This window comes from Miniopterus natalensis, chromosome 1, assembly GCF_054644295.1.
Source record: "Miniopterus natalensis isolate mMinNat1 chromosome 1, mMinNat1.hap1, whole genome shotgun sequence".
Classification (NCBI taxonomy): Eukaryota; Metazoa; Chordata; class Mammalia; order Chiroptera; family Miniopteridae; genus Miniopterus; species Miniopterus natalensis.
In genome coordinates, this window is record NC_142081.1 from 119827855 (window position 1) to 119844588 (window position 16734).

The 16734-nt window shown below is 37.0% G+C and overlaps 1 protein-coding gene across 1 annotated transcript in view; it reads left to right on the forward strand.

The window, feature by feature from the left end:
- The window catches only part of MALRD1 (MAM and LDL receptor class A domain containing 1), a 543727-nt gene that overhangs the window by 423664 nt on the left and 103329 nt on the right, over positions 1 to 16734 (forward strand). Inside the window, 1 exon segment of the mRNA XM_087815868.1 lies at positions 12299 to 12562. Coding sequence (XP_087671994.1) covers positions 12299 to 12562 — 264 coding nt within the window.

Below are 16734 nucleotides of genomic sequence, written 5' to 3' on the forward strand. Positions count from 1 at the left end.
CCTCCGGGGCAGTGGTGCTACCTCCCTCCCAGCCAGACGGACGACTGAAAACTGAGGCTATGGTTCAGGACAAAGGGTGGGCACATTTACTTTGCACTGTGAATGAAGAACATAGCGAATGAAACTCATTCCATAATAAGGATATCTGTATCCTTTGTATGAGTTGATAAAAACTCCCAAGAAACCTCTTGGTTATGCATAACCATAAAACATGTCATTAAATTGTCAGTGCTTTTCTAACTTTTTCTAAATATCCACTTTAAAATCAGTTGTTTTTTTACTCCTTTATTTCCTTACGACATATCTCAGGCTACAAATTCTATAGTGTTTGCCTTCTTTTCCCCCACTCAGTTTCATTTTACTGCTCACACTCTAGTTCAAGGCCTTCTTTTTTTTTCTTTAATATGTTTTTTATTGATTTCAGAGAGAGGAAGGGAGAGAGGGAGAGATAGAAACATCAATGATGAGAGAGTCATTGACCTGCTGCCTCCTGCACACCCCCTACTGGGAATTGAGCCCGAATCCCAGGCCTGTGCCCTGACCGGGAATCGAACTGTGACCTCCTGGATCCTAGGTCGATGCTCAACCACTGAGCGCTGCAGGCCATGCAAGGCCTTCTTATTACTCATCAGAATCTCTGTAATGGCTACATAACTGTTTTATCTAATTTACTGACATCCATCTTATACAAGTACCAAATTAATCTCCTAGCCCCTATTATAGTGCCAGTTCCAGAAAAGTAAGCCTCGTATCTTCCTTATGCGCCTCAATAACAAAAACAATCTCTTTACAGTAAGCAACAAAATCTGGTTTAGGACAATTTAAGAAGAAAATAAATTTATTGAAAGGATACCAGATAACTCCAAGTATGAAATGTAAAACTGAGAATCTAAAAGAGAAAAGGGAGTGGAAAACAACTAAAATTGACTAAAACAGAGAGTAAAACTGGCTAATTCCATTGCCTTTAAGTAATTGTTTTGGAAGCTGGGGCATCTGCTTCCTTGCCATCACTCTTAATAACCCCTATCCATCCCTGTGTCACTCCCTCAAAATTAAAAGAGCTTCTTGGAAGTGCACCACAGACCAAGCCCAAGTCATGTGTCTATATGTCGGTGCCCTTAGCTACTCTTTCATATCTAATTTCCACACCATCCTTCTCTGGATGAGGCCATGCTCTGTCTTTTTAAATCATAATCAAGCCTGAATATTCTGCAACATATGAACCAAATTTTATGAAGCTGACCAGCAACAGTAAATTCTCTGTATATATCCTAACAGCTAAAGAGGAAATAAAAGAGAAACTAGTCAAAATCTACAAATTCATACAAGTTATAGAAAAGAAGAAAAATGCTTAGAAGCTCCCAGTTGCCTACCAAATGGGTTTCTTATTCTCTAATACAACTCCTGCCCTGTCTATATGTCTCTGCAAAATGATCCCTTAAAATAGCACCTCTTACCTCTCTCCAGCCATGCCCCATACTCTTCTCTCTCTGACTTTAGTCTTACTGCTTCCTGGCTGGGAACGCCCTGCCCTTTACCTCCTCTGTATAAAGCCTTTTCTACTTTTGAGGGCAGAGCAGAAGCCTTTTCCTTCATGAATTTATCTTTAAGCCTCCCCACAGGAAGCCAAACTCTGTTCTAGATCTGACTGAGCCTTAAGTTGCAGCTCTCCTATAATAAGCCTTACGTGGTATTTTGTGATATGCGTAGTATAGCTTGTTTCCTGACGTTTTAGTTTCTCTATCTACATTGAAAAATCCCCATTGTCATTATTTTGTTTGTTTTTTAGATTTTAGTGAGAATGAGAAGTCTTTAGCTTTTAAGGTGATTAAGAAAAAATATAAATTTCAAGTCAGCATATGACATAGAGTAGATATCCATTTTATGTCTGAAGTTATAGCAATTATAGATAAATTTTTAAAATGTGGTTTTAATGCATGGGTCATTTTTATAATTTTTATTCAGTTCATGATTCATGGACCTAATTTTTAAGTGAATAGTGATGAATGTACAAAAAGCTGAAGGAAAGTGATTATTAGTCAATTCTAATTCACTTATTAGCTTATAGAATATTATTAGGTCTTAAATCTAGTATCATGGGTCATGAGGTCCTCACAGTTTAACTCCTGGAAGGAATATTAGATTTAAAAGGAGGGCAATAACAAGAACCAGAAAATGGTATTAAAAGCTAGTACCAAGTAGGCTTATGGGAGCAAGAAGCTTGCCTGTTATACAATGAAATGGTTCATACTTGGTTTCCTGCTGAGCATCAGGCTGGAAGGAATTTTGTTGAATTAAGGAGAAAAAATCCAAATGACAACCATGAAAAAATCAGTCTCAGTGTGAACCCTTTTCTATTAGCCTGTATTTGGCAAGTGCCGTATAGTGAACCTGAACTTGAAGACAAACCACAAATCACTGTCCCAACACTCTGTCTTAAAGGTGAATGCTTTCATGTGAACAATGGTATTTTTCACACATATCAATATATGTATTTATGTACATACAGTATGTAAATATACATGTACAGCATACTTGAATATGCATGCAATATAATGTATATACGAAATAAAACATTGTATGGTGATTTAGTAATTTCCCTACTGTATGGAAACAAAAACCAATTCCTAAATTCCTAGTCATTTTTAAAAATATCATAACCTTTACTAACTTTTTTTCACTCAAATACACAGCAGTCCAAATGTTTTAGCAGGCCAACTATGTCTACGAGATTCCGGGTGCTATTCTGAGCCAAGGTCAATCTGGCGATGTTTTGTTCTTGAGCTATTAGAGTCTACTTTTATTATGGGTTTTCTGAATCCCTGAAACACATGTGTTGTTATCTGGAAAACATCTAGACTTTCTGAAAACAAGTTTGTGTGTTTTTAACCTAAGAAATAGAATAAGAAAGTGACATTGCCTTACTAAAAATCTGTTTAAGAAAATATTTTTTCAGTTGAAAAACAAATGACTTCAACAGAATGACCAGTTTTTCTGATAGCATCTTATTGGCATATGAGAACATTTTACCCAGAAAAGACTGGTTACTCTTTGGGAAAATAGTTGGAAATGGGAAAATAGAAAACAAACAAACAAAAAATCGCTTGGCTTACCGAAAGTAATGGGTTTACATGTATGAGTTATCTTCACTAATATAAACTTTCTTAAAATATGAAACCTGAGGCTAGAGAAATAACCAGATTTGGGTAAAAAAAGGGGGTCCAAAAGAATGACAGGCACATGGCTGCGTCCTTCCTGCAGGACAAGTAGATTATTGATCACGTAAGAGGTCAGTCCAGGTAGTCTTGCTTTTGGACACTTCTGCTCTTACTGACTGTAATGTAATTACTGAAAGGTTCGCTTGGCGGGCCTCCTGTAGTGTTCCATGTGGGGCAAGACAGCCCAGCACACTCTGAAATAATCACTTTTACTTATTCTATTAGAAAGGCAGGAATTAGTCTTAAAAACGATGTGGTTTTAAAAATAGTTATACATTCATATGTAGCACTCCAAACTTTAAGTTAAGCTACTCATTCATATTCCTCAAAAGTAATATTAAGTTAAACATAGAAACATGTGCTCCTGTCTTTAGTGGCAATGCCCTGTTAACTGGAAGTCATGGTACCATAGCCACTTTCTGTGTTTGGTAGGATCATAGAGATAGTCAGGACATTACAGCTGAGAGGTAGGACTGCAGTGGACTCCTGAGTGGTCTTCTCTTTTGCTCACCTCAGTAAGTCACTTGTCTCTCCTTTGAGCTTCCCGAGGCATGTAAAACAGGTGTTCCCAAAGTACGCAGAAACTGTGCAATATTCCCTCGCAGTCAGATTTCCTTTAACTTATATATTTATGGTGTGTGATGGAAAGATAGCTTCCCGCTCTCGATTCTCAAGCCTTCTACACAAAGACAAAGACCTAAGAAGTGATGGGTGCCTAAATACCCACTCATCATTTCTGTAAGGAAAAGCCTTTCCACTCGCGGGGTTGGCATGCCATTCTCTTTCCTGGCCCCGTCCCAGCCAGCGGAGAGTATAACCCTGCCACATCTGGAACAGTCATTATTTTCTCTGCAGTTTCGCAGGGAGAAAATACATGAGGCCAAGTCAGGTGTCAGGTCATTGAATACCAACAGGACAGTGATATTTAATCCTCTAGGAACAGTGGACTTAAACCTATAAGACACTGAAGAACCATTTTTGAGCAGAATTCTACCTTCGGGAATTGTATACTATAAGCAATATGGAGCATGAATTAAAAGGGAACTCTATTTCATAATATTGTCCTTAAAGTTAGAGATCAAGAGTTCAGCATTTAGGGAATTCTTTGACTATTAAATAAAGTTGCAGTTAATAAGTAATAGAGCTATCAGTGAACAATAGCATTATATTAGACCAAGCACATAACCTGGTCCAACGTTGCATATAATAGAGGCCACAACAGTAAAAATATGTCAGATGAAGAACTCTAGCACCATCTGGAAATGATAAAATGGGAATGAGTATGAAACCCACTAGGGTCTCTCTGGGTTCCAGGGCTCATGACAAGAAAGAAATGACCAGCAACCTAACATTTCATATGTTTCTCCGTTCGCATAAGTTTTAGATTATTTTGGGTTATGTGAAGGCAGAAAATTCTTCATTTATACAATTTCAGTCACTTGTAGTGAAATCACTATTTTTAGTTAAGAAGGAATTCTCTATAATCATGGCAAATATTGATGTTGAGTAAAAATGATAACTCTTTGGAGGCCTCTTAGTGCCTTCTCTGTCTTCAGCTCTGATTTTCCCTGGTATGGAAAATATTTTCTTGATTTTCTTTGAGTCTGCAATCTCTGTGTGTGCTGAGGGGGAAAAAGACCTCTGATAATAAGGTATTCACCCCTCCACCATAGTCTCATGTTTTCTCTCCCCCGTGTTGCCCAACATCACTGCCCAACCTCTCCAGTGATAGAAGACTTTCTATCACCAGTGAACACTGTTTAAAATAAAGTATGTGTATGTGCACATGCATGTGTGCATATGCAGAGATGCATACACACAAAATTTGCACACGTGCACATATATACATACATGTGTAAGTGCCTGTATGTATATCTACATACATTTTGAATCTGTTAGCTCTCTCCTATAGTTATTGTAGCTTTTTAGCCTTGGCTAGCTCTAGCTATTCACTTTGAAAATAATTATCACTTTCTCTTTGGCTTTTGTTCTCAGAAGCTTAACAGCTTCTGTATTGGATTCAACTTCCAGGAACTTTTAAATTTCCTTCGCTTAGTCTCTTCTGTCAGGCTTTTAACTCTTCTCTTTCGCATAGCCTTTCAGACGAGCTTAAAAAGCCCTCCCGACTCATATACTCCACATGTTCCCGCACTTCTCTGTATGTTCCAGACCCTTCTGTTGTTTTCAGTCCAAACAGAGGTCACATACCATCATCGTTCTAGGAATATTTAAACTAGCAGATACTGAAATTAAATAAGAAGATCAAAACGATTCTCTTAGGACTCCACCTTACAGATAACATTTTTTAAATTAAAAAATAAATGAATATGTTTTTACTTTATAAAGAAACTTAAGAAAAGATAAATATAAAATTATAATTCAAAATAACTTCAAACCAGGAATTCTTAGGAATTGCACTTAAAAATCATAATATTTTCCTTCATAGTTTTTTGTGATATTTTTCCATTTTGTGAATAAAATAACGCACCAGAGACAAACAATTACCAGCTTATAACTGATGTATTTTACAATGAGCATTTTACCATTTGTGTCATTGAGTATGGCAATATTTGGCAAGAGCTTATTTCCTCCTCTTTAAAAGTATTTTTCCTTTCAACACAGGCAATCCATTTTGCTTTCACTAAACATATTAATCATAAAGATAAAAATCCATCAGATTATCCTTGGGCAATTTAGGCTTTTATTGGATTTATATGAAATTCATGAGAACTTTTCATTGTATTTCACTGTAAATTATCAGTACAAAGAAATTTTCATGGCTCTAAGAAAGATGTTTCAGCTGCTGCCCAAACTAAATGAACAATGAAATTCAACATTCTGTAAGAGAACAAAGAAATAACCATAATGTCAGAAATTGTAACTTGCTGTGTAGCACAAAATGAAGTACAGTGTGGTAATCAGAGGAATTTCTTGGTTACAGGAAATGTAAAAGTTACTTAATAATGCCAGTTCCTACACCCTTTTGTCTCAGGTGGTTTTTTTCTGAAATATTTTCTTTTTCTCTCTCCTAACATTTATTATAAAACAAAAAGGCAGATTTATTTTTACACATTTATATATAGCCTTGCTTACAAAAGTCCTTTATGTGAAATCTCATAAAACAATTGGTAAAAACCCATAACATCTATGTAAGTGAATGATTTTTGTTACTAAATTATAGATTTATATTAAAATATATTAGAAAGTTATTTTTAAAGAGCTCTGTAGTTTCTATTTTTCGGATCTATCCTATTTTGTAGTTTATTAAATCAGTGGATACAGTCAGTCAGTGCATTCTTTCTTTTTTTTTGGTCACTTTATATTAATTAATCATAGAAAGCAAAACTCTTTTAACCATTGATTTATATTCGTCAATTTAAGAAGTATTTATTGAACACATGCCTCAAGCCATTAACTCGGTTGGGCATTAAGATGTCACTTTATTCTCAAAGGGAGTTTAACATTTTTCCAGCCCTAACTTGGAATGTCCAGACACAATGTGAAATCACACCTCTAGAATGTTAAAGGCCAGGTAAAGATGCTGTGGCCATGACACAACCGACATTTCTTGATGGAACTAGCATAGCTTTGATTGTGAGATTTTCTTCAGAATCATTGTTCTCAAAACTGTCTTGCAAAACAAACCCCCTGTACTCTAAATCAGCATTTCTTAACCTGTTTTCTGTTGAAACACATGAGAGCTAATGCTTATGTGCTTGTCATGTGACTTGTGCAATATAGGCAAGAGAACGATGACTTTAAACAACTTTTAGGTGATAGCTATAAATCCACATCTTTATTTTGCACCGGAGAAGCACATTTGGGGAGATACTAGGGAGTCAGCATAATTTTATTGTTGGTACAGCCTTGAAGTAGCTCCAGTGTGCAAAGAGTAAATCAGTTGCAGACTACAACATGAGACACTTTATTGGTGATCTCCACACACTTGAGACTTGTGGTCCATTTGAGAAACATTCCCCAAATCTGATGTAATAATTTAAAGTGTGTGTGTGTGTGTGTGTGTGCGCACATGTACTAAGCTTTCAGAACAGTCTTCTTCTTGCCCCAGCATCAGGTCTACACAATACCCTTAATCAGATATAGTCAGAGCCATTTTGAGTTAACAATAAAAAACACTTTTAAGTTAAATAATGAATTATGTTGTTAAATGAATCTGCATTTTCTTGGGGTATCTTTCTGCCCTTCTCTCTCTCCTGCGGTCATGGTCACCAAGGCTTCCTAACTCTTCTCTTCCTCTTTGGTAGTCTTTGGTATCATATGAAAATGATGCTCTCAGCACTGAATGTGCTATTTCACTTTGCTGGCCCGATGTAGGTGTTAGTTTTGTGCTGTGCTCTCCCACAGAGTAACACTCTCATGTAATGAACAACATGTATTTCCAAGGCAACTAACTAGGGTTAGGACTGATCTGGCACCATTTGCTTGTGGATTCACTGGCCTTGCGTGTCAGTGGGTGTGGTAAGAAATGGACCAATGTGCTTGACCAATCCATACTACGTTTTAGTAAAGTAGTATGTATTTTAAATGTTGGATTTTAAAAGGAGTTTAAAGAAACTAGAACATAGAAATTACAAAAAGAAAAGCAGTAAACACTCAGTACAGGCTAGAATATACGTTCTGAGGAATATTGGTTATATATACTTTATATATATGTTAAATATACTCTATTTTTTAAGAGAAGTTTTTGCTTTAAAGCAAAATTAAGTGGAAATTACAGAGTTCAAGTATACCCATCTCCCTCCACACCCACAACCTCCCTCATGATCAGCATCCCCCACCAGAACTGTACATTTATTACACTGGATGAACCAACATCGACACATCACTATCATGCAAAGCCCCTAGTTGACATTAGGCTTCACTCTTGGTGTTGTAATTTCTATGACTTTGACAAATGTGTAATGGCATGTCTAATCTGTTCAGACTTCTAAACAGAATATTATAGAATGGGTGGTTTACAAACAATAAACACTCATTTTTCACAATTTTGGAGGCTTGGAAGTCCAAGATCAAGCTGCCAACAGATCTGATGTCCAGGAAAAAACTGCTTCCTCATAGACAGTGCCTTCTTGCTGTGTCCTCACAAGGTAGAAGGCGCAAGGGAGCTGCCTCCAGCCACTTTTACGAGGCCACTAATAGGGTCATGAGGGCTCTGTGACCCAGTCACTTCCCAAGGGACCATCTCCAAATATCATGACCTTGGGGATTAGATTTCAGCACATGAAATATGGGGAGACACAAGCATTCAGTCTATTGCATGGCATGTATCCACCATTACAATGTCATACAGAATGGCACTACTCTAAAAATCCCCTGTGCTCTGTGTACTCAACTATTCCTGCCCCTCAGCTCCTGGCAACCATTGATCATTTTATTCTTTCCACAGTTTTGCCTTTTCCAGAATATCATATAGATGGAATCAGACAATGTGTAGCCTTTTCAGATTGACTTTTTTCACTTAGTAATATACATTGAAGGTAGTGCTAAGATTTTTCAGCTTAAAACAGAGAACAATTAAAACTGTACATTTTTTACAAGATTGTATGAAAAGACATTACCTATAATAATTAGGTAAATCCATGTGCAACATTAAAATATAAATACATTGATACTAAAATTTTAGGAAAAGTTCAGGAAAATTTCTTAACTTCTCAAAGAGAGACTATAGCAGGATACTTTCAATTCAAAAGATAAACACAGTACACTTTCCATAAGCAAGCAATTTATTTGAAATGAGGACTGGAGGAAGCTTTTATATTAAAAATAATCTATATGCAGAATTTTCATTAGATAAAACAAGAGACTTAAAAGAACTGTCGAGCCTACAGAGAAGGGCTTCCGGCTAAGAGTCTCCATAGACTCCCACAGGGGTGCACATTCATATTCCTCTTGCACAGAAATACTTCACTGGAAAATTTGAGAAGTGATTCAGGGGAGATTTAATTTTTAAGACAAGGTACATTTTGATGGTTGGATGTACCTTTGATCGGGTTCCTAGGGATGTGGACTCTGAGGCAAAGATTCCCATGTAGAAGGTTTATTGGAAATTCTCTCAGGAACAAGCCCTGTGAAGTGAAGGAAGCAGGACTGGTCAGTGGGGGGACTGAGCTGTGAGGCAGGTGCAATAGGGGCCGCAGTGGATGGGGAACTCTGGAGCTGTGCTGGCCCTCATAGATGTCCCACATCGAGACATAGGGGTTGGGTCATCTTATCCACAATTAACCAGTCAATGAATGGAGCTGTTCCTGTGAGGTGGTGTACTCATTTATTTTCAATTTTTAAAAAATTTTTATTTATTTTTAAAAATATGTCTTTATTGATTTTAGACAGAAGGAGAGTGAGAGAGAGAGATAGAAACACCAATGATGAGAGAGTCATTGATCAGCTGCCTCCTGCACGCCCTCCCACTGGGGACAGAGCCCGTAACCCGGTCATGTGCCCTGACCAGGAATCGAACCTCTATCTCCTGGATCGTTGGTCGATGCTCAACCACTGAGCCACTTCGGCCCAGCAAGGCGGCGCACTTTTAGAGGGAAATTCCTGGAGCTGAACTCAGCTGTGAGTTGTCATCTGGTAATTTCCCGACTGTTGAGGGAATGAACACCTTAATCTTGTTGGAAGACTGAATCCATTATAGTCAGTACAAGACAGAATGCTTTAGAGAGAGCACAAGCTCCTCAGCTTTTTTGTAAAGAAGGGCCTAGAATAAGTGAGTTGTGAGCACCTTCTTATATAAATGGCTCTGAAATTTGATGACATTGCTACCTCAAAATAAAAGAGAGAATTTTGTTTTTTCATATCTAATGTTAGGAAAAAATATAAAGGAGCACACACACACACATTTGAAATAGAGTGAGAAACATAGGAATTTGTGTTTGTCTTGGAATAGAGAAAATTAGTTCCCTCTTTTTTTTTTTTGTTCCTTTTTTTCCCTCTTTTCAGAAAAGGTCTTAACTTAGCTAAGAAATAGGAATGTAGTTACTAAAGTTCATTCTAGATTTTCAGCACATGCAAAAAGTTTATTCAACTTTTTTAACCTTTGGTGAGTTCATAAAGATAAATGTTCAGTGCATAAAATATTTTAAAACATAAAAGTAAGGATGTCTACTCTTTCTTAAATGTGAGATTAATCTAACAAAAAGAATAAAGACAAACTATTTATCTGGTCATGGTTAAATATAAAAATTATGTATATATGAAGTCCAATTTACTTTCTAAGTTTGAATTTAGAATGTTGACATTGAAACACTGCAATTTTATATGCTTCAATGATCTTAGATAGTTAGGTAAGAACATGGTACTAATGTCTCAAAGTTTTTACTCCTCCCCTGATTAAATATGTTGGTTTCCAAGAACAGGCTCCCTAAGACACTGCATGGATCTCAGATACACAGAGTTAGATCAGAGAGTTGGAGTGTAAATGCACTCTGAATATATCACCACTACTGAGTGAGTGGAGAGGGAGAGGAACTTTCATATTTCATTTTTAAAATGAATTCACATCACCTTTATATATAAAACAAATCATTCTCATAGAATTTATAAATAAAAAGTTTAAAAAGTCAAGAACCCAAAATAAACTGTTTCTGAACTGATCCCCACTACTATTTTTTTCACTTAATATACTGATGAGCCCATCAACAACTGTCATAGAGACAATATGAAGAACAGTTCCACTAATATCCCAGCAAATTGATGCAGCCCTGTATATTTATTTACTTATTTATTTATTCATTTATTTTAAGCATGTCTTTATTGATTTCAGAAAGAGGAAGGGAGAGAGGGAGAGAGAGAGATAGAAACATCAATGATGAGAGTCATTGATCGGCTGCCTCCTGCATGCCCCGACTAAGGATCGAGCCCACAACCCGGGCATGTGCCCTGACAGGGAATCGAAATGTGATCACCTAGAGCATAGGTCAATGCTCAACTGCTGAGCTATGTTGACTGGGCTGTATTTTTAGTTCCACTAATGTTCCAGAAAATAAGTACAGTGCTGTATATTCACATGTGTGAATATACAAGAGTCTGCTAATGCTTTAAGTTTTGACTTCAAGTTGACTTAAACCTTTGCTGCTGAATAGTTTCACATGATAAAAGTTTATCAACTGGCACTGAACTTTTGGGCACTCAAATTTTATAGACCTCAGTATCCTCATCTGTAAAAATGGTTGGGTTTGAACCACATTATCCTAAAAATTCCTGCTAGTGCAGTATCCTGGCTTAAACTATGATTTCACCTGCACTTTAAATATGGCAGCACATGGCCCTTGAGTTGAACTCAAGACCCAAGGCCAAAGTGCACTGCAACAAAACCAATGCAGACCTCTGCTTTTGTGACTCAACACTGACCATGTAGTAGGAGCCAAATTTCCCACATAGAGGCTACTGAGAGACAGTTAATAAACTCTATACTGATATAATAAAAATTGCCTTAAATTCTAAAATTATTAGTGCAGTTTTTGAAAGAACCTAACTTACTGTGTAAAAGTATATTTACTCTCAAGGAAAATCTGATTTACTAATCAAATTTCAAGATCATGAATCAAAATTTTTCCTTTAATTTGAAAGTAAAATTCCCATTTTTATGACAGTGATGCTCCTTATAAGAATGTTCTTGCCCTGGCGGAGTAGCTCGGTGGTTGAGCGTCAACCTAAGATCCAGGAGATCTCGGTTTGATTCCATCAGGGCACATGCCAGGGTTGTGGGCTTGCAGTAGGGGGCGTGCAGGAGGCAGCCGATCAATGCCTCTCTCTCATCACTGATGTTTCTGTCTCTCTCTCTCTCCCTCCCTTCCTCTCTCTGAAATCAATCAATAAATAAATAAATAAGAATATATATATAAAGAATGTTCTTTCTGAGATTAAGATAAGACATTTTCTCTAATCATGTTTGTATGTTTTACAGAGTTCATAGTATTCCTAATTGGAAATTAACTTAGTAATTATCAAAATGTTTCATGTTTATCCAAAAATAAATATATCTTACAATGTTTCATCACTAGACAGAGACATAACTTTCCTAATGCCAAAAATGACTTGACATGCTCTTTTTTCAGGTCCTGTCACAACACAGCCACCACCTTGTGAAGCTGATCAGTTTTCTTGTGTCTACACACTCCAGTGTATCCCTCTCTCAGGGAAATGTAATGGACAGGAGGATTGCACAGATGGATCGGATGAAATGGATTGTTCTCTCAGCCCCCCTCCACAGCTCTGTGGTATAACGGAGTTCCAGTGCTCTACCCTGGAGTGTATCCCATCCCTCCTGCTATGCGATGGAGTGCCTGACTGCCACTCTAATGAAGATGAATCCAGCTGCTGTGAGTCATTTCACTAACTTAGTGTGCCAGGGAAGAAATGCTGTTTGGAAATGATCAAGAGAGCTTGACAGATAAAACAAAATTTTCTAGAATCCTACCATGGCCGTATCATCAATAACATAGTTGTTTGTGTTGTGTTTCTAAACAAAGCATGTAGCCCTTGCTTGGCATTTCTAGAAGCATTCTGTTTGTGCAGTCACCCTAATCTCTGTTAAACTTATCTGATTTCCTTTCTTACTTACATCTGAGTCATTCCTATGGGGATGGTCTTATGTATTGGTTATCTTTTTAACATGTTTGTGGAAATTGATTGAAGACAGGTAATTATCATTTCTTCCCACTATAAATGTTCATGAAGATGATCACACAATGTGCTATGGAAAAATATTTATTTTAGTGAATATATATAGGTAGAGGCTGGACCTGGACAACTTCCAGGTTGTCCTGGAAGTTACCCAATGACATGGGTAAATATCATGTCATTAAGGATTCCTGTAAATGCTAAGGATATAGGCTTGAATCTCATCTTTGTCACTAGCTGTGCAGCCTTGGGTAAGTTATTTGAGTCAGGCTCATCAAACATATAATACCTACCTTATAGGGCTGTGAGGATTTGAGAGAATACATGTAAAACCCCCAGCCCTTTTATTTAGCACCTCTATTTTTATTATAATTAGCCTATGTCAGATAGGAAAGGAAGAGTTTTAGTTAAGTAATTACACAAAACTTTAAGGCGAGCACATAATTGTGGTGGGATCCAAGCACCATTAATATTTTACTTAATTATTTGTTTATTTGCTTGGTGTTATATTAAACTCTATTTGTGTCAAGGGCTGCAGTTATAGGGCTTCATAAACCATATGTTAATGACCACAATTTTTTAAAAAATAGTAAAAGGCTATTTGGAACATAACCATAAGGGGTGAACATTGACAGAAATATAAGGCAATATCAGTGCCCTGTTTAGTGTAGGCATCTGGAATTATGGTAACTATTGGAAAGGGAGTAAAGATGAACAAAGGAAAAGGGAGACAGCTTTTAAATGTTTTAAAGGCTTCAGCCTTAACTGTAAAATAAAAAAAATTAAAAAGCTTTCAGTCTTAAATCAGTGAACTACTTTTCCTGGCTTACACTTAGAGATTGGTTTTCTATCTCCCTGTTATTAAATACAAGTATATTCTTTCTGTAATAAAGGCAGCTTGTCAAATCTTATAATATTTTCTTAGAGGCAGGGTAAACAAATGGAAATGAATAAAGAAGAAAAAGCCTGCTTAATTACTTAGCCCTGTTCCCATCAGGGCTTTCGTGTTATTTGGCCAATAGAAATCATGTTAAGTTCAATATAGTCATGTGATATTTAACTTTAAATAACAATGCTATTTAAAGAGAAGCTTAAGGAAGTACCGTATCTTTGTAGTTTTAGACATTTGTTGGAAATTGGTGTTTGATGAGGTAGCAATATATGAAATTCTGCTCCTGAAGGGAAATAAGTCCACATTAGGAATAGACTGCTATCATGAGAGAATTGCCTCTGTTCATCTCTAAGATATTTAAGAGTTCTGACTCTGTAGGGTAAGTTGTGTGAAAACGAACATGCTAGAGCAAAATTACAGAATAAAAGCATCCAGTGATGGCTATTTACCAAAAAATTGAAGGTATAATCATGGCTTTTTCTGGGCTGCTTATCTGCTGTTTTAGAATGACATTTTGCAAACTCACATTCATTCATTCATTTGTTCACAAACTTTCAATAGGAACACAATTTATGCCACATATTGTATTGGGCATTGATGATACAGGTGGATATGGCATTGTACCAGCTCAGCTCATAGATACATTATATGTTACTGAAGGAGATTGGTGAGTGATCGTTGGGAATTCCATGTGACAGGTTCTGGGACAGAGATAGACACAGGGTTATTGAATACATAGGTCACCCTCTGACTGTGGCGGTAGGGCGTCTGTAAACTTTAAAAAGAGCCAAATTTGGAAAGACAGGTAGTCATTAGGAAAACAGAGATGCTTACTTCCAGTGAAGAATGTTCCAAGAATAGTGAAAAGGTTCTTTGAAGCATATTTCATATAACTAGAGTAGTTCATGGAGAGACATGTAGAAATAAGTCTGAGAGTCAGGTGGGGACTGGATCTTGAGGAGACCTCCCTGTCATGCAGGGCTAAGCAGCCCTGTAGGTGGTACATGGAATGGATTGGAGCAAGGAAGGAGGGCTGCTTAGGAGATATTGTAATCTAAATACAAAGGGATTGATTAAATAATGGTGTGAGGTAAAGACAGGAATAGATTTCAGAGACATTCAGGTAAAGAGGAAGAGAAAGTACTCAAGAACAGTTTCCAAGTTTCTGATCTGGGCAACGAGACGGCGAATCTGCTGTTTCCTGAGCGAGGGAAAATAGGAAGAAGAGGACCTGTTAGGGTAGGACCGGGGCTTCATTTCTAAACATGTTGCATGTGTGGCTTCTGTGGCACAAGATCTATAAAGATACATGGCCGTCAGCATATGATGGTTAAAACTGTGGTGGAGGTGAGATAATAATGAATAAAAAGAAGGTGGCAGACAGAATCCTAAAAGACAGTTAAGAAAGCCAAACATTGGAGGGCACCAAGATGTGGTCATAGACACCTCAGAGCAACAAAAGGAGACTGATAAACTTAAAGGTGGAATGCGTTATCAGACAGTGGTCAGAGGTTGGAATGTTTTGGAAAGATTAGGCTTAAAAAAATATAGGTTGGGAGAAGCAAAAGGTAGTTTCTGGTGCTCTTAGGGAGAGAACTTGCTGTGGAATTGAGGGAGGAACTCTGAAGTCAGTCTTTTGCAGAGAAAATGGGAAATGGCACAGAGAAATCAATTATAGGCAACTGTTTCAATAAGCTGACATTTACTGGGATGTAGGTCAAAACAAGAGGTTTCTTTGGTTTGTTTGTTTTGAGAGGCTTGCACGTGTTTAAATGTTGTAGGGATTGGATTCTGAGATGTTTACAGTTTTAAGCAGGAAAATCAATAACAATTGATATTTGAAGGCCTCTGTTGTTGCAAAATAAATGCTGTAGTGGTCAGAATGTTTAAACAAAATCTGTGATGAGTTCAACATTTAGAAATAGTTTGTATTTAATATTGTTTTTCCATTGGAAACATGTTGTTTTAATGAACCGAAGTGACACTTATTTTACCAAAAATATCCCTTTTCCCTTAAGAAATGAAGAAAAAACAAGTATAGTTTAGTTATGTGGGAAAATAACACAAAACTAGGAACATTCTTCACACTGACAGCAACGTGTTTACCAAGAAGATTTCATGAGATATCATATAATCAATATTCTGTCAAGAAATAGACAGCACATTGATACTGTAGAATATGAGAATATTTTAATAAAGGGCTTATTTACAAGGGATATAGTACACATAGGGAAACCAAATAGGATAGGCAGAATAGGGCTTTTATCACCAATAGACCAGAGCGCGTAAGAGGAGGAAACAGTTGTATGAACCAGGAATCAAAGAGGTTCATTTACGAAAAGTTGTGGTGTTTGGTTAAAGGGTGATCTCACAGCCTGTTCCCTTGTATTAATCTCCTGCTGGTGCTACCTATTTGCCAAACCTTAACAAAAGCCAAACCTAATCAAAATCCAAAGGGCAAAGATGCTTGTTAATGTGTCCATATAGTTTAATATCCCAGGGCCTAGAGCAGGTAAGGGAGGTAGAGAATTGCTCAGTGAGGCAAAGGAGGCCATCCATCAGTGATAGACAGCTGTGAGGAACAGGGAAGTGGATAATTTACCTACTTTGTGACTTTGATTTATCCCACTAGTAGTTGATACCTCCCTTGAAGTTGATTGAGCACCACTTACTGAACACTTGGAATGGGTCATGCTCCCAAGATTTGTAGATCAACGCTTTTTATCAGTATTGTTATTATCAACATTTAAATATGTTACTTATGATCTTAACGTCCTATGGTGCTTCTCAATAATAGTGTAAAGATCATCTTCTGCACGTGACATCTCCCCTTCTTAGAAAAGTGTTCCTTAGTTTATTCAACATTAAAATGATGCTGTGAAGTCTACTTTATAGAGGTATTGGAGAGTTAAGTGAATTAATATGCTAAAGTGCATAATACACGCATATTAAATTATTATTATCCTTTTCCCATTAAAT